Source organism: Sphaerodactylus townsendi, linkage group LG03, assembly GCF_021028975.2.
Source record: "Sphaerodactylus townsendi isolate TG3544 linkage group LG03, MPM_Stown_v2.3, whole genome shotgun sequence".
Taxonomy (NCBI): Eukaryota; Metazoa; Chordata; class Lepidosauria; order Squamata; family Sphaerodactylidae; genus Sphaerodactylus; species Sphaerodactylus townsendi.
Genome location: NC_059427.1, coordinates 115,318,095 through 115,345,351, shown reverse-complemented (window position 1 = coordinate 115,345,351; position 27,257 = coordinate 115,318,095). Strand labels below are relative to the sequence as shown.

General features: G+C 41.7%; 2 protein-coding genes across 8 annotated transcripts in view; one reads left to right on the top strand and one right to left on the bottom strand.

Annotated features, from left to right (window-relative positions):
- TBCD (tubulin folding cofactor D) overlaps positions 1-14,531 on the top strand; it is a 162,916-nt gene extending 148,385 nt beyond the window's left edge. For 2 of the 3 annotated variants that reach the window (XR_007243747.1, XR_007243746.1), the window contains one exon: positions 3,651-3,670. Coding sequence is in view for 1 of the 3 variants with exons in the window: in XM_048487187.1 (XP_048343144.1) it covers positions 3,651-3,728; positions 5,314-5,403; positions 8,534-8,621; positions 11,272-11,381; positions 12,133-12,217; positions 14,381-14,389 (460 nt within the window). In the remaining 2 variants the exon portion in view is untranslated. Of the gene's footprint in view, positions 1-3,650; positions 3,729-5,313; positions 5,404-8,533; positions 8,622-11,271; positions 11,382-12,132; positions 12,218-14,380 lie in introns of those variants that run through there. The other variant, XM_048487187.1, reaches the window with a different exon arrangement.
- Positions 14,532-16,600: 2,069 nt separating this feature from the next.
- B3GNTL1 (UDP-GlcNAc:betaGal beta-1,3-N-acetylglucosaminyltransferase like 1) overlaps positions 16,601-27,257 on the bottom strand; it is a 240,091-nt gene continuing 229,434 nt past the window's right edge. For all 5 annotated transcript variants that reach the window (XM_048491468.1, XM_048491469.1, XM_048491470.1 and 2 more), the window contains 2 exons: positions 26,199-26,273; positions 16,601-16,850 (listed from right to left, as the gene is read on the bottom strand). In XM_048491468.1, coding sequence (XP_048347425.1) covers positions 16,770-16,850; positions 26,199-26,273 — 156 coding nt within the window. In that variant the 3' untranslated portion in view covers positions 16,601-16,769. The remainder of the gene's footprint in view (positions 16,851-26,198; positions 26,274-27,257) is intronic.

The window sequence follows — 27,257 nt, the reverse complement described above, 5'->3', positions numbered from 1 at the left end:
AAACAGCTCAAAAGAGCTATTATTTGCATCCCAAATCAGACAATGCCAAGATCTTTAAAAAGAATTAAACACACTTATGAACATGTAGGCTCAATTGTGTGAACTTGTATTCATAAGGTAAAAAGGCTCAGCTGAATTGTTAATGAAGCTGCTGAACAGCAACTTTTATTTATTTATTTTTTGCCTCGTGGATGGACTTATATTTCACTGTTGTTGTTTGTTTGAATGACATTAGCATTACTTCTAACCCTAGGGAACAATTATCAGCAGCAGCTGACTTTCACTTCACTCACAGAGAAATCAGTGTTAAGACTGATTTTACTTAAACTTCTCAGCAGTAACTAATTTTAAAGTGTTTTTAAAAATGATCAGAAGAAAATGAAACAAACATCCTTCATGGATAACATTAGTGTTAACTGGATAAATTAATTCCGCTGCCAATTTAATTTTTGTTTTGTAGGAATTAATTTTCCAGGCTCGAACAGTGAAATACTCACTTTTGTGCTGAACTGGATTTTAAAAAGAATACAAAAGTTCAAGCTGCAGCCAATTTAACTCCAGGGAATGGTCAGATAAGAGTCTGAAACATAGTTTGGCAGAGCTCCTAGATTCCTCTCTGTCTTTTACACATGTCAGATAGCCATCTGAGCATTCCCATGTTACAAATGTGTGTGCGCCTCCAGCCATTTTCTGGCTGTTGCCCTACAAGCAGTTTTCAGAATTTGGAATAATAGTAATACTGGAACAATCCTGAGCCACTGGGACTGTGGAGAGTGGTACTGTGTCATTTCTCTGTACCAAAACATGTATGTCTTGGTTCACAATAAAATTTCATTTGTGATTGTTCAGATAATGTTCCATGAGTTAGGGGCTGGTAAAATTGGTCCGTCCATGGCGACTGTTGGATCTGACTGCTTTCCAGAATGTCTGAGGAGATTTTCAAATTGCAATGAGAGCATGGGACGAGAAGCTCCTGAAAGCTCTTGACAAGGTTGCCCCTCATTGCTCACACCCACTGTCTGCCCATGGTGTGAATAAAATCCAGTGCCTTGTTTGAGTGAGTAGAAGAGGCCTGGAAAACACCTGGAATAATATTGGCAAAAAAAATTGAACCACGTTGCATATAGTGGCCTATAGAGCTCACTAGGAGATGTTTAAGGCTGTAGTGAAGGCTGCAAAGAAACCCTACTTCACTGCTTTGTTGGCATCAGTCAATTCGCACCCAGCTCAATTGTTCAATGTAGCTCGGCACATGCAGACTCCAAACTCTGAACTTCTGCATTCACAAGAACTAGGAGTTCATGCCTTTGCAAAGTTCTGAGCTGACAAAATCTCTCAAATATATTCTGATTTGGATGCTGGTTGTAATATAGTGGCAATGCTTTTAAAAAATCTGGTCCATTTATGAATCATTTTGATCCTTTAGCTGGACGCTGACAGGATCTTAAGGGATTGTGATATATAGGGATCCCTCAATCATCCTCGTTGCCCTTCTCTACACTTTTTCTATCTCTTCGATATCCTTTTTGAGATGTGGCGACCAGAACTGAACACAGTACTCCAAGTGTGGTTGCACCACTGCTTTATATAAGGGCATGACATTTTTCTATCTATGCCCTTCCTGCTTGTTGAAATCATGTAGGAAAATTTAAAAAATGAGACCAAGGCGGATGGTGCAAAATAAAGTAAAAATATATTTTATTAGTTGGTTAAAATCCCCAAAATTCTCTGTGCATTTCTCCAGTAGGTTTCTTCAGGGGAATGTTGATCTTGCATTGATTCTCCAATAAGAGTATAAGATCAGTAGATACTCATAAGAATTTATTTCTGATTCTTTGATAGCTTCAACCAGCTGCTACCTGACACATTTCCTGGTGCTGGGTGTTTGGATCCTGATCTATGTACAAAATGATGCATCTTGATATATGCTTAATGTGTATCTGCGAATGCATGGTCATGGAATTACAGGGAGCACTTGGGAGGATTGGTGGAGTGATAGGAGGGGTGCTAAATTTATGGCACATCTGCCAGTTCTTTCCTGAAAAGGCTTCATTCCCCCCCCCCCAAAAAAATCCAAGTTTACTTCTGAGCCCAGATCACAGGGTTCCCAACCCTCTGTCATAATACTGATGTGATTAGTGATTAAGCTTTTCTGCCCAGCACATCTCCCTGTAAGCACCCTTTTCTTTCTTGACAGAAGTTTATAATTTCCTCCCATTAACCTTGCAACATCTTGTGCTCTGCAGGTGCTCAATAGAAGTATGTCAGGGGATGAGAAGGTTCATGTGGATGCTCTGTTACTAGCTCATCTATTGCCATCAGTCTGCTATCATGATTGTACCCTACTATATAGCTAGGATGTGGAAGCAGCCCTGGGGAGTCCTGTGTTGAACTGATCTTATTCCAGTTGGATCATTTGACAATACATAAGAATGTAAGAAAGAGCCTGCTGGATCAGACCAGAGTCCATCTAGTTCAGCACTCTGCTACTCGCAGTGGCCCACCAGGTGCCTTTGGCAGCTCACATGCAGGAGGTGAAAGCAATGGCCTCCTGCTGCTGCTGCTGCTCCCGAGCATCTGCTAAGGTCTTCTAAGGCATTTGCAATCTCAAGGAGGCATTTGCAAGGAGGTTTGGTAGCCATAGATCACCTTCTCCTCCATAGATCTGTCCAAGCCCCTTTTAAATCCATCCAGGTTAGTGGCCATCATCACCTCCTGTGACAGCATATTCCAAATACCAATCATGCATTAGTTGAAGAGATGTTTCCTTTTATTAGTCCTAATTCTTCCCCCCAGCATTTTCACTGTCCTGGTTTTAGTATTGTGAGAAAAAGAGAAAAATTTCTCTCTGTCAACATTTTCTACCCCGTGCATAATTTTATAGACTTCAATCATATCCCCCCTCAGACATCTCCTCTCCAAACTAAAGAGTCCCAAACGCTGCAGCCTCTCCTCATAAGGAAGGTGTTCCAATCCCTCAATCATCCTCGTTGCCCTTCTCTGCACTTTTTCTATCTCTTTGATATCCTTTTTGAGATGTGGCGAACAGAACTGAACACAGTACTCCAAGTGTGGTCGCACCACTGCTTTATATAAGGGCATGACAATCTTTGCAGTTTTATTATCAATTCCTTTTCTAATGATCCCCAGCATAGAGTTTGCCTTCTTCACAGCTGCCATGCATTGAATTGACATTCCCATGGAACTATCAACTAAGATGCCCAAATCCCTTTCCTGGTCTATGATTGATAGCACTGATCCCTGTAGCGTGTATGTGAAGTTTGGATTTTTTGACCCTATGTGCATCACTTTGCATTTTGCTACATTGAACTGTATTTGCCATTTCTTAGCCCACTCACCTAATTTGTAAAGGTCCGCTTGGAGCTCTTTGCAATCCTTTGCGGTTCTCACCACCCTACATGATTTGGTATCATCCGCAAACAGTTAGTATGTGAAATTGATCAAGAGTTCTTTATTTAAATCTGCCCCTTATGCGACCCAATGAAAGCTGTGCTGAACATTGTACTATATTTTATTCCATTCGTTTACATAGTGCTCATAGACCAAAAAGTCTTGAGTAGAAGAAAAAGAGTGCTTACCTGGCAGGGGAGACAGCATGATCATGATATTTTATGTGGTTTTCTTACTAGGGTGTCAGTACCGCTACTGAAGATGCTGGACCAGCTGTTGGCAAATGGATGCTTTGACATCTTTGTAGCTGAAGAAAAGTAGGTGTTTATAAATCCAAATTCTGCTTCTTCTAGTAACAAAATCTGCTTCTTCTAGTAACAAAATCTTGGTGTGATTTTACAATGTTGTCATGTAGAAGTTACAAAGGGGCTAATCCTCAGTTACTAGTTGGATGTTCTTATGGCAATCTGTTGAGAGGATAATTGTTTTATAAGAGTAATCTCAGTAAACTAGTTGAACTGAGTAAAACCTCCCATTAGTTTTTCCTGTATGCTACTTGAGGACTCTAGATCATGCTGAAACAAAAATAACACATGTGCTCCTAATAGTGAGCAGAACAGTCTTTTCATTCTTTGTCTTCTTTTCTTTAGTATAAAAAATATTTATGCAGATCAGTGGCCTCCCTTGATTATACACATTAACTGAAGTTTTGGTAATGTGCCATAATATGTGGCTTACAGATCTTAAACAACAAATCAAGGGCTTTTTATACATGGATAGGTGACTTCTTAACATTGGTAATTTATTTCTTTTGTTGACTGTGCAAGGGGTGTGTGTGTGTGCCTTGTCCCTGAATTAAGGACCACCCCAGTGGTGTTGTGATTCATCTAGTTAAAGTACAGATCACTTTTTTAAGTTCTGTTTTTAGAAACAGTGTGCCCAATTTGCATAACACAGAGCTTTTAGACAGATCCATTTTCCCCAGGGACTGATCCGGTTTCTGCTGGAGCACTGCCCATACAGGAGAAGGAATTTTCTCAATTTCCTTTGGAGAGGCTGTGCTATTTGAGATCACCCATAGGTTAGAGCTAGTTATTGCAAATGTGGAATTGGCAGATGACAGAAAGCAAAACAGGTCTATTTCAAATTCAGAATCCTGCACATGCACTAAATTCTTTCCAGATGCTCCGATGCAGTTGGCCTGTTTGCTGAATGCCGATATTTGTCATTTCCTTTGGAAATCACACCTCATTCTCCATATTGCCATTGTCCTGTGCTGAAAAAGCAGCTAGCACTCCTGTTAACTGAATTAATCTCCAATAAAATCCATCCAGTCTTGTGAACAACCTTGCATAAATGTGAAGAAAGTTATCCAGACTACAAACAAATAATGCAAAAGACATTCTCCCCCCTATCCCTTATGGTCATGTATATACTATACCTTTTTCCTAGGGATAGTTTGCACATGCAAGTTTGTGCTCCTTTTGCTTTGTCATTTCACCTCTCTTTGGCCTTTGCATACATGTGCAAGCTAACACTCATTTCATTGCACCTGCTTTTGTTGGGGAAACCCAAAACTTTGTTGGGGAAACCCAAAAGTTTGAGTTACATAGAAGTGTGCTTTAGAAAGCATGGAAACATGACAGGTTCTCAATTATGTACAGAGCTATGGTATAGTTCTTCACACTGTACCAACCAATGTAGGATTTCTTGATGGCCTAATACACACTACCCTTGTCACTCATAAAGAAGTGTCCTCTGTACTGTGAGTTTCCTGGGGAAGTCAAGGGCAATATTGCTGAACTGTGCCGTTGTGGTGATTAGTGGCTTCTTTTATAATGCCCAATACATTTCTTAACACTCAAAGAATTTATAAAGGACCTTTTCTCATTTTTTTTCCAGCCATCCATTTCCCATGAAATTACTTGCACTTTGTAAAGAAGAAAGCAGAAGATCTAAAGACACTCAGAAACTTCGCTCAAGCATTGCAGTGTATGTTGGTTCAAAACTATAAGAAAATGAGGGGATGTTTAAATAGTGGGCTGTAAAAATGAACGGGTCTGTTAAGGAAGTCACTTTTCTTCTGTTTGTAGGCATGTGGTTCTCTAGGGGGAAACAATGAGATGCACTAAAATTATGATTTCCATAGTAGTGTTTTCTGCAGAGAAATGGTAAAAAGCATAAGAATTTCACTATGTGTGACCTTGTAAAAATGCTGTGCTGATAGATAACTGGCATTACTGTCTCTCTGAAGCCATTGAAAAGATTGCTCCTCCACGTGTTCTTTGCCTGCCCTCTAAATGAGCCTCTTGATATACTATGGGGCTCTGGATGGAAAAGCGAGAGCTAAGGCAATTAGAGTGAGCATGGTGGCATACTCATAACAAAGCTACAAGAACATCTTATAGGAGATTTATGAGATCCGATGATTTGACAGTGAAAGCTGCGAGAAGACTTACGCAGCCTCTGTTGCATCCACTGGTTCATACTCGGATCAATTGTTTAGAGTGATTTGGTCCCTCTCTGAGAGATCTCAAAATGGGGTAATCAGCTGTGAGGCTTTTGTGAGCCATTTGATAAAACCTTGTTGCTCTGCCAGGGCCTTTGCCCCAGTGTTGAACTGGAGACATCTTGGCCGTCTTTGGGTCCCATATTAGACTAATTCAGCTGATTCTCATGGTCCAATGTTGCCAGGATTCTGTCAGCTATGAAGCCAACCATTTGCCTTTTGGACCTGTGAGCATCCTGGCTGGTTAAGGCCAGTGTGGGTGTGGTGTGGGGGCCCCTGGAAGGTAGTATCAACCTGTCTTTGGGTTCAGGGATTTTCCTAGGAAGAGAGAGAGAGAGCGAGAAAGCTGCTGTTAAAGAAACCAGTTCTGGATCCTGCTGATCCATCCAACTACCTCTTAGTGTCGAATCTTCCATTCCTAGGTAAGATAGTTGAGGGAGTGGCAGCAGAACAGCTCCAGGCATTCATGGAGGATGCATTGGCTCTGAGCCCATTTCAGTCCGGTTTCTGATCTGGCCATGGGACAAAGACAGTGCTGGTTTCCCTCAGAGATTATTTCTATAGGCAGCTGGATTGAGGTGGATCAATGTTGCTGTTATTACTCAGTCTTTCAGCAGAGTTTGACACTATCGATTGTGATCTGTTGAACCATCACCTTGCTGATATTGGTTTGTGTAGGACAGTTCTTAATGGCTGATCTCATTTCTTCAGGATCGGAAACAGAGTGGCACTAGGGGAATAGGTCTCATCATAACACCCACTGGTATGTGGAGTTGCTTGCCCAGGTAGTCCAGAGTTTTGGGCTGAGTTGTCATCAATATGCAGGTGACACTAACTGAATATGTTGATGGATGGCAATCTGGGCACTATTCCAAATACGCTGGCTAGGTGCCTGGAGGCTGTGGTAAACTGGTTGAAACACAGTCAACTGAAACAGAATCCATCAAAGACCAAGGCTTTGTGGCTGGCCAGGGGTATCCAGGTCAGGAACATCAGTTTCCAACCCTTGACACTGTTAAATAGACACCTGTCACCACCATCAGGAGTCTGTCTGGGAGTGATTCTGGATTCCTCCCTTTCTTTGGAGGTTCAGATCGCAAACACCTTTGCCAGGCCAGGAGGCTGATACCCTACCTGTTCTGCTATGATCTAGCCACATTGAACCATGCAATGGACATCTCCAGATGGGACTATGGTAACTCTCTCTATGTAGGGCTACCCTTGAAGTTGCTTAGAAAACTTCAGTTGGTCCAGAACGCAACAGCATGGGTCCTTACAGGGACCCCAGAGCTTTGACCAAAGCTCTGCCAGCTTTACTGGCTCCCAGGTTCAATGTTTTGGTGTTGGCTGCTGGGCTGTCCGTTGAGCTTGCCAGCTCAGGATTGGCCTGTCAGGGCTCTAGGCCCTCCTTTCTGACTGCAGCCTGTTTTGGGATGTTCTGGCTCTACCCCACCCTGTGGAAATGCTGAGGTCTGTTGATTGTAGTTGGTTGGGGCTATGCCAGCCCCACCCTTCTCAGTAGAACAGCTGAGACCTGCTTCTGCTGCCCAGGTAATCCAGCCAGTTTCCTGCAGTTTCTCCTGCCTTCTGGCTTCCAGGAGGTTCCAGTGTTTGCTGGTAAGTCCACGGGTGGGGTTGCCAGTTGCAAGGCATCCTGTGGTCCTCAGGCAGCCATCTGGGTAAGGAAGTTGGGAGGGGAGCCTGCGGAGCAGTTGGAGGAAACCTTGTCCCTGTACAATTATTATTAGCATTAGTTCTGTAGGGGGCGCTATCTTGAATTTTAGCACTGTTGATGATTTTAATGTCTGTATAATATTTTTTATTTAACTGTATATTTCATTGGTTATCAGCCGCCCTGAGCTTTACTTTGGTTGGGAAAGGGTGGGATAAAAATCAAATTAATTGAACTATGTGAGATCTAAACAACAGTTCCTACACTTTTGTTCCTACTAGTCCACTTGATTTGGCCAAATGGTTCTCTAAATCTTTTTTTTAAAATTCCTGTTTATAACAGATCTAAAATAGTAGCATAGTGGTCAGCATTTGGAACATTTAGTTCTAGAGCTTAGCAACACTTCCCTTTTTTTGAAAATGTGTAAAAATGCTGTAATCTTTCAAAGTGTCTCCTATGGAAATCAATGTTAGTTTTTATGTCTTTTTTAAATAGTTGCTGGAATTTGCTGTAGTTGCTGGAACTGAGATACAAGAAAGAGGGAAGGATGAGAATGGACAGATGTGTTACAGATGTGTTAAGGCACATAAATTCAATGTTTGTCCACTTTGGGGTTTTTTTAGGAATGAAAATAAATAATAATACCGACAGCAATCTTTACATGCTTTGCAAACACTGATCTTTACTTTAGAAAGCCTCTTTGTTGAGAGTGACAAAATTTGGATACTGGCTACCATTTAAGTTTTAAAGCCTTTTTCATAGAGCATCCATTCCTATGAGAGATTCCAAACTCTTAATAGTTTTTTGTAAACGTATTTCATCAAAATTTACTTGGCCACACTTCTCAGGTATTGTAGAATACATCTATAAAAACTATAAAATCTGGGATAATGTTACAAAAGAAAGTTATGGATGAAACAAAAATACTTTTTCCCCCCTAGGTTTTGTGGCCTGATTCAATTTCCAGGTGACACAAGAAAGAAAGTTTTATTTCAGCTCTTCCTCCTTCTTTGCCATCCATTTCCTATTGTAAGTACAGAAGATGTTGGCTAGATTTTCCAAGGAATGCTCTACTTGGATAAACTTTATCCCATATTCTTTTTGATGGTGTGTTGACAGCCCCTTTGAGAGATCTGTGGATACAGCCTGTGATAATGTCCAACGTTTCCCTTGTTTCTAAATCTTTCCTGCTAGCTGATACTGATCCTGGTATTATTTTGGCTGTGACTAAATTCCTGGCAGTAGTGGCTTCTATCTGAAGATGGAAATAGGGGATGATATTGTAGGAGTAGTTCTGGTGGGTCATCAGATTTGTCAAATAAAGAAAGAAATATAACAGTAACACCCAGATAATGCTGTCAGTTTTTAACCTTAAAATCTAAATAAAAGCCACTTGATTGTACTGAATTTAGTGACACCCTTGGCTGCAATTTTTGTAGCTTGTAAGGATGTCACTTGCAACGATGTCACCCTGATTCCGGTCAGTGCTAATGGTGACATCTCTCCCAAAAGGAGAGACTCCCCCTCAGTTTATTTGGGCCAGAATGTGACCCTGGGGTGAGACCAGCTTTGTAGAATTTACGAGGCTGGAAGAGGAAGCAATTTTGCTCTGTTAAGGTGGGTAGGAGGATGAGTGAGGGCACTGGAAGTTTGCCAGCTGCCCCATCTACTTCTTTTACTGGAGCCTGCTTCATGTCATCTTGACACAGGAAGAAGGAAGAGGCAGCCCCAGCTGTCGAAAGCCTTAGCGATCAAATAAGAAACACACTGTAATGGGCTCGTAGCGTTAGCCGTCTAATTTCAACAAAGTTTTTCAACAACGAACCAGATGACTCTCTGGTGTTATTTTTTATACGTCTCAACAAAACAGAAGAATGATGAGTTCAAATGCAGTCACTGAAATTCAAACGCTGCATACAGAAACATTTTTAATAGGCAATAAAATAATCAAAATATGCCCACTGACTAACCAGAACCCGGATGTAAACTGGTCTCTTTCTTACTTCCATCCGTCTACACATCCAAAGCTTTATAACTGAATTAGTATATGTCAGAAACAATTCAGCGATCGTCTGGTTCTGCAGTCTGCTCATGAAGCTCTAGCTGCCACAAATGTCCTTCAACAGATTTTGTGAGCAGACTGCAGTCCCGGACGGTTGCTGAATTGTTTCCGACACATAGATACTGATTCAGCTATAAAGCTTTGGATGTGTAGACGGATGGATCATATGGTGTTGAATTGTTTCCATCATATAGAAAGTTAAAGTGAAAGATTATATATTTTTGTTGGTTGATACATATATTGGTTCTATACAAATAAGATGATATTAGCGAAACTAACTTTAAAAAAGGTGGGAATAACAATAATATAAGCTGCTATAGAAATTAAAGGATTTTGATTGAAATATTATGCATAATGTCAAGGCAGGATGGGGAACCAGTTAAAATTCTTTTTCTCTTTGTATCCTTGTATGCTGATCTTTTCTTTTTTAAATGGCACTGAATGGGTTAATGGTTATTTTTGGGGGGCAGAGGTTGACGCTTTGTATTTCATATCCGTTTTTTCTTTTATTTTTCTATGTAGGGTGGCTGGTACATCATGCACGTGTATAAAAAATAAAACATTATTTTAAAAAATTACAACCACTCTCTAAAACTATTTTCATTTTTTCTCACATCATATTTATGTGAAAAGCTTACAAAACTTTCGAAAGTACAGCCCTGGCCCTAGGTAAGAAGACTGCCACTGGCCCAGCCCTTGGTTCACTGGAGCAGGTGCTTTCCTCATCTCCAGCCCAAGTCCTTTGCAGTACGGGAGGATGTTGCTTCCCACCTTTTCCTTAGATAGGGAAGGCACTCTCCTGCTGTACTGGCCAGGTCATAATATGTTCAATCATTTTCTTCTTTTCCATAGCAGCACCTCCTGCTGAGATCTTTTGAAAATATTTTTTCTTATATATGTGCCTGCAAAAATGAAATCCATTCTGGTTTTTTGGCCAGTTCTCCTCCAGTTGCTGGAATGGCTTTCCAGAGGCTCTCAAAGTCTGTATGCCTCATTTTTAATGTGATTGCTTTCAGATTGTTTCCGGTACTGTTCACTGACATTTAAGGCACTTCTATCTTGCCTTTCATTCAGCATAGAATTCAGCATGGTTTATATAGGGTAAGAGGTCCCTCATTCCGGCAAGGAGCAAATCACAAAACCTGCAAGGCGAACCTATGGCACTCCAGATGTTCATGGACTACAATTCCCATTATCCCCTACCAGGGGCTGGCAGGGGCTGATGGGAATTGTAGTTCATGAACATCTGGAGTGCCATAGGTTCGCCACCACTCCCCTAGAGTCTCAGACAGAGATCTTTTACAACATCTGTTACCTGCCCTTTTAATTGTAGTTGCCAGGGATTGAACATGTAGCCTTCTGCATGCAAAGCATTAGTGAGACGCACACTCTCACCCATGTCGGAGATGTTAGGTTTATGCAGCCTGGCTCCTTGACCTGTATCATTCTAAAACTGATTTTATAAATCCCATGCTGTCATTCATACCTGCACATTCCAAGTTGAGCAACTATTTGCCTACAGATCTGTGGTTGTAGCCTACCGCATAAAAATCTCAGAATTTCTGAATACAATTATCAAGCTATTTGAACAACTGATATTTTGTTTTACATCTCCAGATAAGGAAGACAACAGCTAGTCAAATTTATGAAATGCTAATAACCTATAGTGACATAATCGACCCCGACATTACAGAGGAAGTTATGACAATTCTAAGTGATACTAACTGGTGAGTTAACCATACTTAAAACTTTAAGCTGATCCCAACCTTCCACTTTTGTGCTGAGCCCAATCTAATTTATTCTAGAGTGCAGATTATACCAGAGAGATGCAGGTTATGCCGGAGTACTAGAAAGTTTTGGAATGGTCTTGAATCAAATACATTAAACCTCAAGATTGCAAAAGGATAAATTTAAATTGTAACCCTCTGTTTGCCTACTTTGTGGATCACAGCCATAGCAATTTGCAAATTATGGCTTAGATCCAGCAATCCAGAGATGCAAGGATTACTGGTTACTCCCTTGTTCCTGTTCCTCTAGTCGTCCTTTCTAACCCGATACATTTATTACTGGTATTGTTGAACCCATTTGAACTAATAGCTAGAGGCTCCAGTGGGGAGGGGGTTGCTCTCTCCTCCTTCTATCAGCAAGCTGCCCTCACAGACTAGGGAGGGCAATTTCACTGCTTCCTTAGTGCAGCCTCCCAAGCTGTACAGCTTTTACTCTGTGTAGGTCCTGCGACTCATTGAATAAACTTTCCTGGAGGTAGAAACAATTGCTTGGGGAAAGGGAATCTGGGAAAGATCTGCAACTAAGACTTCCATTGACTGACTGCTGGGCTGATTGTCCTTATGAATCTGTCCCTGAAGTTAATACATTGGCCCTCCAGGTTCTTTGTTTAAGGGATAATGGCTTCCATGCTGAAATGGGGATATAAATACATTATGCTAACTTTATATGATGTTTCCCTTCTCAAAACAGGGATGCAGAATTGCCATTTCTGAGGGAGCAACGTAACTACATATGCGATTTAATGAAAGTGCCCAAACCACAGCTAGTAGCCAAGGTAATGTTTTTAAAGATCCTTTTAACTTGTCTGATATAGTGGGGGTGGGGGGAATTGTTTCAAGAGGATGTACTATACCCTTAGTGAAGTGCAAGATTTCAGCCTGAGGCATTCAGAGTTGTGCTGCAAGCCCAATCCTCTTGAGGCTTGTGTTTGTGTGGAGCTGCCAAAAAGTAAGTGCTTTATATTATAATCTTCTCCTATGCCATTCCTTGAAAGCCTTCCAGACTCTTACTGATCAACTACAAGGCAGTGAGCACAAATTAATACAGTTCAGCTGATCTAAAGCTGCTTAGTGGGAAGGAGTGGTTATAGTTTCCACTGTGAATTTTATTAGAGACTATAGATTCCATAGTATCTTTCTTAGGTTCCAGCTTTATATTTATATAAAGTATGTTGATAGACTAAGTAACTATTTATTCCTACTTAATTTCTGTAATTTTTTTTAAAAAAGCAAAAAAGTGACTGTGGTAATTGGCTTTAGTCAACTTTCAGCAGCACGCTGCACATTGCTCAATTTAGACTTTTAATCAGCTGCGACAGACATTCTACAAGGAGTCCTACCACCTTGATCAAAAGGTGTCCTTTATCTTATTCAGAAGTGCTTCTCACATCTGGGGATTGGAAGGCATTTCTCACAATCTGGCTAGGATGAGATTTTTCCTAGAGGTTTTTTTTTTGGGGGGGGGGGAGGGTACTTGGGATACTAGCTGAACATAGCTTTACCACACTTCTGTAATCACTTCTGGTAGAGTAGTATAGGGTTTGTCTGTAACCAGCTGCATTTTGTGTGGTATGATGCAGCCTGTGTTGCCAACAGCCAGGGTAAGGAGTTCCTGCACCTGAGACATGCCCCTGAAGTACACTGCACTATAAAGAAACCGAGAAATAGTTTGTAGTGGTTTGTACTACTTTCAAGAGTCACTAATGTCCAGACAGGTACAGTGGCAGGCACAGTAACTAGTCAGAAAATGTCCTACGCTCCTACTTTACAGCCTCTTGCTGTTTTATGGAAACAGTGCAAGAATGCATTAGTTGTATTGGTTCTTGAATGTGTAAAGGGGCCGGTAGTTATGCAGCAGTGTGTCAGAAATGGGTCCAAGTCCAGGCACAAAGTTCACACAGCCAGTTACATGATCCTCTGAGGAAGAAATGGTGAGGATGGTTTTAAAAATCATCAGCCAGGATCAGGCTTAAACAACAGTGGCATTGCACAACTCTTTTTCTCCCTGTCAAGTGAGGATGAGATAACAATTTCAAAGGAGAATGCTGAATCCTGAATGCCGTTTTGCGTTTCCTTGGTATTAAAACACTTGAAACCGGCCTCATGGCTCTCTGATCCGAGAGTGACAGCCACATCTGCCTCTCTGTGTGCTCCAGTTGGAAGACTTTGCTCGCTACAAGCTGGGAAGAATTTTCACAGCAGTTTGATTCCCTAACTCATTTTTCAGAGGGGATACATGAAAATATGCAGCACTGCCCAGCTTGTAGAGCTCATGTTTCATAAGGGCACAAAGGGGGGCGGGGACCCCAAGCCTTGTTAAAGCCAGGAAAAAACTTTTGAAGTGTGTTTATTTTACCAACCTTCTTGAACTTGATTCACCTGGGGGGAGGGGGGAAGGGTGCTTACACATGAATCTGTAAAACAAGCTTTTATTTTGAAAGTAATTCCTGTCTCTGTTTAATAGTAAAAATGGTCAGAATGAATGGCAAAAATTTATAGCTAGTGAAAAAACATCAGGTTCTGTACATCTGAATTGAAGAAGCCCTCCAGAGGGGGGGGGGAGCACTTCCTCCAATAAGCCCAAGCATTGTCCAAGTTACATCTCTGGACAAAAACTGTGTACAAAAGTCTGCCTACTCACCATGGTAAAAGCCAAGAACTCTTTGTCAAGGCAAGAGATCACTTATAAAATGCTGTCATTGGAACCCATTCACAGAGAAACTAGTTTATAGATTTAAAATGTTTAAGCATCATCATCAACAACAACAACAACAACAATAAACCGCCCTACCCCCCGAAGGGCTCATAATGAATACATTGTCCACATATTCATACAGCCCAAGAGATTATGATTGCTTACATTTTGTTTTACAAAGGAACTCTTAACCCATCCCATAAACTAGATCACCAGCTGACTTCTTTTTTCTTCTTTTATGCAGAGCACATAATTGGAAACCCGTTAATGCAGAAAAGGAAAATTCTCGGGATGTGGTGACACAAAAGTGGAAGCAGCCACTGGCACAGCAATTTGAGATAATATGTTCTGAAGAAATGAAAAGTAAAACTGAGTACAAGGCTGTTTTTCAGAATCTCTTGAAGAGAAAGGAAGGTTTTAAGTCATGCTGATGTTTTTTTTTTAAAAGTACTTGTGCCTCAACCCTTAATCTGTAACCACAAGATGGCAGTTTGGCACACATGATCTTCTCTTGTTTCGAGTTCAGTATAAATGTTGATATTTTGTGTTCCTTTAAAAAAACCGAATTAAAGAATTGCCAAAAAAAATATCAACCCACCTCACTTTTTTGGGGGGTATACTCCACTTTTCTCAGCTTTTAACTTTCACAATGAAAATAGTGAACATATGAATGAAAAAATTTGGATATGGTAAAGAAGGTCACTTTAGGAAGTGAAAACACGCATCATTTAGCTCACTATCCCATCAGAAGAATCAATCCTTTACTCCAGGTGGTAGTCACAGACTGGTTGCTGTTTTGTTCTTTAGCAAAAAGAGAAATTGGGGGGGGGGGGGTTCAGTCATCCAGTTGACATGGCACATTCTCACTGATGTCCAGGAAAGGGACTGTTGATGTTCTTGGCATGTGCAAAGGGCACCAAAACAATGGGATCATAACCTGGATTGTTTGATTTCAACTGGAAATCTGAAAATATGCCACATCTATAAACAGGAAGTGCAACTGGGCTCTCTTTCCATCCTCCCCACCCTTAGATATGAAACATTTAAACCTGGCCTTTTGCTAGCGTCTTCTGTTGTAGTTTAAATACTGACAGTATGCACTTTTATACATGTATGGGATGATGCTCAGCAAATGCAGACATTATTTAAGAAGAAAATACGTTTTAGATCAGGGGTCTGCAAACTGTGGCTCTCCAGATATTCATGGGCTACAATTCCCATCAGCTCCTGCCAGCATGGCCATGTTTTAGATAAATAAGGTATATTTTTTTCTGTCAGAGTCCCACTGTATATTAGGCCCCTTCTGCACATGCAGAACAATGCACTTTCAATCCACTTTCAATGGACTTTGCAGCTGTGCAGAATAGCAAAATCCACTTGCAAACAATTGTGAAAGTGGATTGAAAGTGCATCATTCTGCATGTGCAGAAGGGGCCTCAGTGAACCGTATACTTCACAGTCAAGTGTTCGTAGCTTTGGACTTTTGATGGAGGTAAACTGCTGGTGAATTGTATAGCGATTCTTCATGTTATGACAACTGATCTCAACAGTATGGCAGAGGAAAGTCTTCAATGACAGGGTAGACTCTGATAATGGATATTGATTTCAGACATTGCTAGAATAAGCCTTATTCTCATCTAAAATTGCAATCCCATGTCCTGCACTTTCTAACCTGTCTCAGGCTGTTAAAAAGCGGGGCCTCTTTAATCCCTGCTTTTGAACCGCTTGCATCACAAAGCATAAAAGAAAGATCTTGCGTTAGGACAGCCAGCTGTTCCTGCCAATGACGGGGCATTAGTCAATGCTGAGAGAATTGCAGGGCCTCACCATTTCTTGATTCATAAAAATGTACACTTCACTTATAGCTTTGTTTTAAGTTAATGTTTTTTTTCTAGAAAACCAGGTAAAGAGAATCAGCTGTATGTCCTCTACAAATTCAGCTGCTTAAAGGGTTTAAGGCTGATGAAATGTAGTTCAAACTGTTTGTATGTGGAGGAAGCACAGCTGCTGAATCAGGCTACTGTGTGTTAGGTCCTGTTTTCATCCCATGCACAGGGGATTGTGAATCTGGTAGTCCTGGTCTTCTTCTCCAATATTTATTTGATGTATCTATGCCCTTTTTTTCAACCAGAATGGCTCTAAAAGCAGCTTACATTAAAAATCCCATCATACTATAAAATGCAAATCTGTAATTGCAAAAAGGTCCAGTGGTACCTTAAAGCTTGACAAAATCTGTTGCAGCATAAATAAGCTTTGTGAGTCACAGTGTCCTTTGATGCAGGATGTGTTCAGCCATGTAGATATCAGTTTATACTAGAAGAAATGCTCTCTGGTCTGCCTGAAAGGAGCCTCTCTAAACCACCTAGATACACTGAGATTGTACTCTAAATTCTGCTATTCTTGATCTAGTTTATCTCTTCCCAATTTATTCCTCTTTATTTCTGAAACATGAAAACACAAAAAATGTGTAATACTTGAGTTTATTAATAGTTCCTTTGAAGGAAGAGCTCACGAGTAAAGCAGAGGTTATGCAGTAACACTGCAACCACTGCTGGATAAAAACAAAAACCTTTGCAAATCATCTCTCTTTTGACTTGTTTCACAAACTACAACTTTTTAGTATACCATAAACATCAGTTAAAATGGTGGTAATCCACACCTTCCTTCAGGTTTAACTGGTTCAAGTTTTCTTCAAGCTGTCCACCTGTCAGATCCTGTGGGAAGAGAAGCAGTCGGGTTGTATTACCATTGTGCCACTGAGATTTAAATGTCTTTGTAGCTATAGTCCTTTCTCCTGTTTATACAAAAAATGAACCAAATATCGATGGTAGAACACTTCCCATGTACGTGGCATACCCAAAACCTCAATTATTACTGTGCTTTCCACAATATGGTAATGTACAGGGTTTTTTGCAAGTTGTAAAAAAATTGTATTTAAAGATAAAATTTACACTTCCACTGTCATCGCATCCTGCTTTAGATGTTCAGATCCACATTTCCTCTGCTCCACGGCAGAAGTCACTAGGTTCTGCAGTGTACTGTAGTAGTAGTAGTCTTTATTTATGGTCAGTGACCAATTACCTGCAGTGTACTGATGACAGAATAATGGCAGACAACAGGCAGATACAGTTGGAAGTATAGAAAAAAGAGGCTTAGTCAAAAGAGGAATAACAGCGAGAATTAATTCTGAGGGCAACAACACGCTCAATAATGTCAAAGGTCAAGGAAAATGTGCGTTGAAGAGGCCTTTTGTTTGGCCAGAAAGGATAGTGCTTTTCAGTAGAGTGGACTGTATAAAAACCAGGTTAAAGCATGTCAAAATAGGAACTGAGGAATAAAAAAGATGTGGGTATAAAAGTTGCTATAGGAGTTGTAACATGGAAGGGCTACAATACAGGATGAAAGGAAATATTTTACTTCGGGGCAGGTCACATTTATCACTGGCTACCCAACATCTAGTTTAGTAGCACTGGTGTTATTCAGCCCTCCTTGAAGAAAAGCCTGGTAGTTAAATTACATTTTGGGAGACACAGACTTCACAGTTCAAGCAAGTTACACAGACGGAACGGAATACTGATGATAGTTCAGAGCATTAGTGACTTGGTGTATTTCATATAATGAATGGTTTCTTCACTGAGAGAAATCTTTCATCATCAAGTAAGTGGAATATTAACTGTGCTTAGAGGGGCTTTCTGTAAATCCTATTTATGGTATAAAGAGGAGCTTTGTATCTTCTCACTCATTCTGCAGCATATAAGGCAATGAGACATCTCTTCCCCATTGCTCCCTCCTCCCTCTTTGTGATCGCCAATGATGTCATGTGTTTCACTTGCCAACTTCAGAATTCCTTCTGAGCCTTTAATTTAGGGCATCCTTAAGTCATGTTTCCAGTGGGATTGGCTTCAAACAACCCCCTGCAACAAGAAAGAAGCCATTGCCTTTGTGCAGGAACAGCAAAGCAGATATGACATAACTCTTAGAATACAGGTGAACTGTTTTGAAGACAGTACATGAATACTGTCAGTAATCCTGACAGCCACAAACAGAAACGGAGGCATAGAAAGTGAGAAGTGACTTCATGATTGTACTGACATTTGTTGACTGATCGCTCATGCTCTCTCTTACCACATCATATACAGATAGCAGTTAACTGTGATTATGGGAGAATGCTTTACAACAAAGAATGCTATTGCAGTGTAGAATTTTTAAAGAAAAATTTAAACATGGCCTGAGCATTTAGCTTCATACCTCCTAAGAGAAAGTGGATGCTTGGGAACTGACTGTTATATTTCAACCAACTGATGATACTGCTAGCACCTGATCATCTTTTGTGATGAAATTATAAACATGAAATGCACCCATTTATCCACTCCCCCTATGGACGTACTATATCGCCAAAATTCAACTCCTCAGAATCCCTTGAAGTTTCTCTTTTGTTAAAGCAGCTGTCCATCTTATGACTGCAGATAGCAGTTGTGTGTGTGTGACCTTACTACCCCTGCCCCAACTAGTATCCAAGAGAAACTGAGTCACTTTTTACATTACGGAGGAAAGAGAAGTGGGCTTGACAGGCTTATTTTGACAAAGCAGCAGGGGATGCAGTAAAAAACTAAGCCAGAGAGGGCAGAAGAGATCTCTAAGGAGGCTGTACCTTTCCTACCTATTTTTTGTAGCAGACTGGTGGCAGGCTAGATACTTACATAGTGACATTATGTGATAGTGATGTAAAAATGATCAAGCTCACACATGAGTTTTCTATGATGGGATGGGCAGAAGGTCATTCAGGAGTGAGTTAGTAACTTTCCAATGATTTAAAGTAGTTCTCTGCTCTTCTTCAATAACTTTCTTAGTCTCTTCTTTAATGCTACCTAATTAAAACTCCTACCATAGCAGCTCCTCTCGTCTTTCATGAGAAGGCTGATAAAACAGCCTCTTTCCTATCTGTCTGTTCCCCCTTCCTCACACACCCTTATTCTGGGCAGGAAAGGCACATGCTATTGACTCTCTCCAGACATCAAAGCAGTTAGTTGCCTCTTCCAAGGAAAACAGCTAACTTTCTCCTTCAGGTCACATTACAATTGGGGTCGTGGTGGTTTGGGAAAACAGAGGAAGAACTTCTGCACAGGAGCACGGTGTAATTTTTGTACAAACCACCATTTTGTGACTGGTTGTATCCACCAAGATGCCACTTTACTGGTAGCTCACAAAGCTCTTAGGCGGGAGGTGGGGTGGAGGTACTCTCAGAAGCAAAGTCTACCTTCCCCTGTCTTACAAGGCAGGAAAGGAGGGCAGCAGCTGATAGACAAAGCCAAGATTTCCAAATCATACAGTTATGGATAGCTGGCGGACTAAGAATGATTTGTGCCACACAAAAATCCTTGGCAGTATAATCTCAGTCCAGATTAAAGGTCATCCACAGCAAGGGGCAAAGGCTTCAAAGAATAAGAGTCACATTCTTTGTTTGATCCTATTATTGCCTTTTTCTGCCACATGCTGGAAACTTAAAAAATATGCAGTAGGAAGCACAGCAGGTAATTACTTATTCCTACCAAGTATAACTTTAAGGAGAATGCCAAAACAAGCCAGCCATGAGCGGCTTGTGGGTTGGAAGATGCACTGCAGAGCTGACAAGTTCAGAAATTCCACCCATAGGTTTAAACACTTTCCAAAGAAAATAGCCAAGCTCTTCCAGGCTTGCAAGGTTAAAGAATATGTCTTTCTTTCTTCTCATACCTCTGATGATGGACCAACCATTCTGGAAGGGATGGGAAAATTCTTTCAGCACAAGTCTCCAACTCAGAGACAGCAGCTCCCAGAGGGTAATGCCACAATAGGCAGGCTCTTCAAACCAGGTGCTGGGTGAAATTGGTGCTGTTTCTTACATCAATTGCAATGATGTAGGTAAGGGGGGTTCACGGGTTCAAACCCCCCCATTAACCCAACCCCCCCATTACATGTCCAAAGCTCCTGCTGGCTGCCGGCTGGGCTCCCAGCTGGTGGGGGTGGGGTGGGGGGCAGGGCAGAGGAGACTGCCGTCCCTGGCCTCAGAGCACTGAGGCAGGGGGCAGAGCTTGGGGAGGTGTGGCCATGCCCCCAGGCCATGCCCCCAAACCCACCCCATAAAAAATCTAGCTACATCACTGATCAGTTGCATCCTTAGCTGGCTGATTAACATGGCACTCACATTCTTGCTCCAAAAGTGGTAAGCAGCAAGATTTTTTCTTATGAGTTTGTAGCCTTAGCTGCAAGAAACCAACTCCTGGCACTTCATACTGTAGGTATGCTAATGTAATGAAGATATTACATTAGCATAGCTATGTACTAGCAAACCGAATTCAAATCTTAACACACACACACACACACACACCCATCTGTGAAACACTGACGTACAAACATTTATTTTCTTCTTTGGATTCCATATTGTGGGGCATGATGATTGAACTGACCCTGGTTGTTGAAGGTCCAGTTACATATTCATTACTGCACTGTTAGACAATCTCCCTATTGTTCTTAGTTCATTTGGCATTAAGTATTTATAAATCATCACTTCCATTACCTACCTAATTCATACCCTTATTATGATTTGATTCAGATTAGGAAATGGTATGCTAAATGGTCACTAAGTGTACAGTCACCTTACTGGCTACTACATTAATGCAGGTGTATAACAAGAACAGAATCTGGCCTTCTGAAACATGCCTCGATGTTTCAAGTTCAACCTCCGCCATCTCTAACTAAAAAGGAATTTCACACAGCACAATGGAGAACGACTTCTCTAGTTGAGGCTGTCAAAATTGAGATGGGGACCAATGTTCTCACTGCTAAGACATATTTGCAAGGAGAAATGTCATCATTTTTTCAGCATTCTTGGATTTGGGTTAAATAGCCACAATTTTTTTCTAAATTTCCATACCAATATGGGGTTTTCCCCTTTCCCCCCCTTCAAATATTGAAATATTTTGGGGTCCATTAATCCCTGTGGGAATCTTTGCAGGGCTCTGTGTGTGTTTTAAAAGTAGAGCCACCAAATTTGCAGTGTAACTGCTGGTGACTCTCCTTACAAGAACCCCCAAGTTTGGTGAAGAATGGGTCAGGGGGTCCAATTTTACAGGGACCCTCTTTGGGGGCCCATAAAATTGGTCCCACTGACCCAATCTTCACCAAACTTGGGAGTTCCCGTAAGGAGATTCACCTGCAGCTACACTGCCAATGTGGTGGCTCTATCTCAAAAAACTGCACCCCCAAAAGCCCGACAAAGATAATGAATCTGAGAAAGCTAAAAATATATAATAAAAATGGCTTTTTCAGCATTGCCTTTTTGCCTCTTTTTTCAGTTCAGCATATCAAATGCACACAACTATTTGCATGCATAAATCTCTGGGCCATGCTGGTACTTCACAGAGCCATCTGGCATGCATAAGACTGCCACAGAGATACGGCCTTTCCCCACTTACCTTAAGCCCCGCGCTACTCTCCTCAAGTAGCGTGGGGTCCCCGGCACTCCCCACGACAGGGGCGGCGACAGCGCAGCCACCCCGACGCTGCCGCTGTGTGCCCCTCAGCGTGTGGCATCCCTGGCGCTCTTGTAAACGGTGCCTTTTGATGAGAGCAGCGCGCGGCATAGGGGGGATCGTGGAGAGTGGGGAAACGCCCACAGATTCCTTCTTCAGATTCTTTCAGTGAAAAGCTGCAGCAGTCAAGTTTCCTATAAAGAGGACTGTAGGGGTGGCTCTAGTCTAGTTGGACTAGAGCTGTAGTTTGAGAGTTTAAACTGTCACAGAATATTGCTGCTATTTACATGGCAAGGTTATACTCTATCCGGTTTTCGGTTCTGATTCACTACTGTAGGGTTCAGTGAGGAAAGTTCAACTATTCCCTTAAAATGACGTTTACACATGGCTTCTTTCAGGCTCTACAAGGATAAGTTCATTTTTGGAGCTAATAGCACCTAAATGGGATTCCTAATGCCCTCAGGGAGTTTCCTGGTTGATCTCTGCCACTAATCCAAGAAACTGACACAGAATTGTTCCTTAGCACCTATCCACAAAGCTCATTTGGTCACTTTACTGAGGATCCTGAGGCAAAACTAGACCATAAATGCAAGAAAAACAAATGATGAATAAGACTGGATGGAGGATTGCACACTCTTTGTGACTATTCTGTGAGGATGGCAACAGTGAAGCATGATTGCTTAGATTGCTGCCCCAGAGCAATCCCTGTCCTGCAGAGTTTTCCCAGTGCCACAGGAGTTTCTCCATCTGACCCCTAATAACGTGACTTATTTATTAGTCATTTTGAGATTAATGTGCTCCTATTTATCAGGAGTTGAACTCTGCGGTTACTGCTGGTTAATATCAAGACCTTATCAGAACACAGTGTAGGTGCACCGGCTTGAATGAGCTCCAGGTGCTGAGGATGTGGAATAGTTACATGGAGATGTGGTGCTGGCTCTGTGGCAGCATACAATGGGACACGGCACTGCAAATGACCTGTTCTTGGTGCCTTTGTTTCGCCATCTCCTGAAAAAGTTGCTGATGTATAAAGCACCAGTGGCCTTTATGTCACAACTTCACAGGGCTGACCAGGCTTCCTGCTTTTCATTTAATAAGAGCTGCCAGTGGGGAATTTCCCTCCTCTGCCTCCCCCCTCCTCACTCTAAGCACTGGCTGTCATCAGTCTTCTGCAGGTTTTAATACAATATGTCTCCCTGATAATCACCTCTGTCCTCTTCAGGACTGCAGCAGAGACTGGAGGGGGTGGGGGAGCTCATATTTGAGGGAAATGAAAAACAATCCTACCAAGCTGCTGTGTATTTAATCTCCTCTTTCACATGAGCCTGTGCAGAAAAGAAAGTTCAAGGGGCCCAGAAATACATCTGAGTCAGAATCTGCAGATTTAGCCTTAGTCTGCATTATATCACCACAGAGCAACAAAAGTTCAGTTCCTCTAAGCAAGTTTTAACCAGATTAGAAACCATTTTCTCTGCCATCAGGCCTTCAAGATGAAGCCTTGCCCACGGTTGCTTTCTGTTGGGGGTGGAAGGTTGCTAGAAGGAAGGCTGGGTGACCAAAGGTGACACCAAACCATCGAAACTCGTCTGCTTCATGCAAGGTGGGAATAGAGAAAAGCATTTCAAGTGGGCAAGTCATCTCACTACACCTAAGTTGCTTTCTCTGCTACTTAAAGGAAATGAACTGATTCTTGGTATGAAATGCAAAGAGTAACTTTATGGAGATTTAGAAATGTGATTCATCTGCTCCTATTTTTGTGCCCTTTCTAAACTGTCCTATGTTAACATCTCAGGCTATGTCTGTTAACTATTTGCGCTAGTTAAATCATATTCTCCATAAAATCATTATCTCACCCAAAGCAGTTCACAAGAAAGAATAATACATAAAATCACTCAGTGCAATGTTCAGTAGAATACTCCTATTCAATTGCTGCCCAGACTGCCAACATGACAATGCCATCTCTAGATAGCTTCGAAGCCTTTTATTTATTTATTTATTTATTTATTTATTTATTTATTTATTTATTTATATTTTGACTTTTATACCGCCTGTATTACAACTGTAATAATAACCTGGAAAATAAGTGATACATGTATTACAGATGCCTAGGGAAAGAGTTTATCGTTTTTTAGACACCAATTTGGGCATTTGGGGGTCATAAGGAAAGGAAAAATATAAAATGCCATCATGTTGCAGCTGACTTATAGCAAACCCCATAAGGCAAACGATTAAGCAAAGGTGGTTTGCCATCACCTTCCTCTGCAGAGTCTTCCTTGATGGTCTCCCATCCAAACACCAATTCCACTTATGAGATCGAATGAGATCAGGCTGAACTATTCCAGTTCGCATCCCACAAAGGAACATAGGACTGATAAAATTAAAGCGAAGAGTACTTTATATGCAGAACTCATTAGGGAGTGGGGGGAAAGTGGGATAAAAATGTGGCATGGATTTTTGCAGGCTTCTGGAGTCATCATTTGTCCCCTTTCTACTTTTGAACCTCAATTAAAGGGGTCTATAACAAATATCACTACTCATCATATTTATATAGTGATTTGAACCATCACAAGCATTCTTCTTTTGAAGGTGGGTTAGTGTCCCTCTACTAGAAATAGGAGGCAGTGGCTTGCTTAAGGCCAACCAGTGAGTTTAATGACAGAGGGAAGATGTGAAACAGGGATTCCCCAGCCTTCCCAGGTCAGCCAACACTGGGGCATTTGGGTTTTATTTACTAACCACATGCTGGCAATGCCGAAGAAGTCACATGCTGCAATACCAAACAGAAAACAAGCTGCTTTATGTTAGGTTATCTTATCTACAAACAATGGAACAATGGCACCGCTACCATGTATAGGCAGGCGGCTGCCAAGGAAATCATGACAAAGGCTAGACTAGATGGCTGGTGAGATCTTTTCTCTTCTGAATTTACAAAGACAAAGCAGATACTGAAACAGCGCCAGCTGAATAGAATTCTGTAATTAAGAATTATTTTTATGTCTCTGAGAAACTCAGGTAGCCTCCCCCTACCTTAGTATTACTAAAACTTGAGGGAACTTTTCCCAAAGATCTGGCTGTTCAAAGGAAGTCAGTTTGATGATTGGGGAATTTTTTCAACGGGAGAAAGTCTCTCGCACGGACAAAACCATTACCTCCAAATCAAAAACCATTTCCCAGCCATCCCAAAACAAACAAGATGCTATCCTTTGCTGTTCTGAAAATCTGAAGCAGTCATGGTTTCAATTTACTGCGCAGATAAGCTGCCCTGGGAACTCTACCAATGGATGTATTATGAAAAACCCTGCCGCATGTAGCAGCTAACAAAAAGACAACACCAGTACTTTGATTAATTCCCCAATGCCTGCAGTGAGGTGCCCTGAGGCAATGGCAGTTGTGATTTAAGGTTCTTTAGTGGACTTACGTATAGGCTTGAGCAAGACTAGTTTCTATTGGTAAATTTTGGGTACTTTTGATTCGGTAAAGCCGAACAGAGCCAATACCAACTGGCTTTATTTGACTCCTACAAAATAGTTGAGTTGAACCCCCCCCCCCCCAAAAAAAAACCAACCTTGAAATTGTGTCAGTTCTCCCACTCATTTCTGAAACCCCAGGGGGACTGGAAACTGACAGGGGGGAGAGAATGGCTGTCACCAGTGCTTTGCAAGCCCCAGAAAGTGAAAAGCAGGGACTGATCCTGTAAGTTGCCTCCCTCCCCTCCCCCCACTTTCCAAGGCCCACAAGCCATAATCCTGCTTGTGGGGGGCGGGGGGAGAAGGATTGTGCTGCCTTCTCCCCCTACCTTGCTTTCCAAGCTCTGCAAACCTTGGAAAGAAGAAGAAGAAGAAGAAGAAGAATAGGAGTAGGAGTTTGGATTTATATCCCCCTTTTCTCTCCTGTAGGAGACTCAAAGGGGCTTACAATCTCCTTGCCCTTCCCCCCTCACAACAAACACCCTGTGAGGTAGGTGGGGCTGAGAGAGCTCTGAGAAGCTGTGACTAGCCCAAGGTCATCCAGCTGGCATGTGTGGGAGTGCGCAGGCTAATCTGAATTCCCCAGATAAGCCTCCACAGCTCAAACGGCAGAGCGGGGAATCAAACCCGGTTCCTCCAGATTAGAACGCACCTGCTCTTAACCACTACGCCACTGCTGCTCCTGATCTGGGTCCAGCATAAGCTCCAGAATCACCTGCCCTGCACCATGGGCAGCAACACAAATGGGAGGAGGCGCCAGATGTTTTTTCCACCCTGTTAAAAAGTTCACTACCCCAGCAGTTCTTCAATGTTAACACGTCATCTTCCAGGCTTCCTACCCCAGTCAATTCACTAGCATGTTCACTATCCCACTGGGTACTGGTATCACTGCCCTACACTTTGCCATCATAGGACAGGGGTTGGCCAAATGGCTTGAGTTGGCCCCACAGCAAGTAGTAGTTCTTCAGTGTTAACATGTCATCTTTCAAATTAAGGACAAAAATTGGCCTGAGTACCTCAAAACATTTTTGTTGCAAATGAAACACATTATTATATGTTGCTGTGGATATCAAATTATACTCACCAGTTTCACACAAATTATGAAAGGTGGGGAAGCATCTCTGAAATGTATGATGGGTATTCTGGGTTTGGGTTTTTCCTATAAGAAGACCAGCAAATTTCTTTGTTAGCTTGTACTCTAAAGCCGGAGTCCAGAGTCCAATAAGAAAAGTAAGTATAACACATTAAACTATTTATAGCACACCTTTCTATCCCAAAACAACATGTACCAATCATGGCTTCCGTGGCTGCACATTCACCTGAGTGCTGCAATGGGGTTAGGGCTGACATATGTTTATGGCTCTTCTGCAGCTTACACACAATTCAATGTAGCTCACCTTGGTCCAGTGTTTGCCGGAAGTAGTAGAAATGCCATGGCTTCAGCAATGCCACTTCGAGAGCAAAGGGTCATAAAGGGCTGCTAGTCTCCCACACAGACAAGGAGATATAAATTAAACCCCTGTAGATTTCCCACTTCCCTTTAAATGTTGTTTTGCCCTCTGCATATAATGACAACAAATCCTTGTCCCTCATAAGCAAGTAGAAAAATTCCCACTGACGTCAGCATGGGTTGAATCCAGCCCCAGAGGCACCATCCTTTTTTTTAAAAATAGACGTAATTTATGGACATAAGAGAAGCTAATTCACAAAATCCCACACCATTTGGTTTTTCCTTTTCTATTGTATTAATTTTACAGGGTCTCATTCAGGATCTTTGTTCTGCAGGAGGAGGAGAAACAGCATGAGTTGAATTTCCTGGTGGGAAATGTTCTGTTTGGACGTGTCGTTTCATTCACTCTTTCTATTTTGTATTTCTAAACAATCTTTCTGAAAAGAGAATTTGCAAGCTCTTTCTCGTTTGCCTGTTCACTTCCACCCAAAATGACAGCCATTCATAAAGAAACGAAAGAGTGCCAGCGAGTGCCCAGGAATGGGACACAGCTTTGCTGTCCGACTTGGAGCTACTGATTTGGTCACAAACCAAAACCTCAGTGCCACTGTGGAACTTTTTATTGCACAGCAAACCAGTCCCCTGACTACAAAGATGAACATATCAGTGGCCATGAATGCTATTCCTGCTACA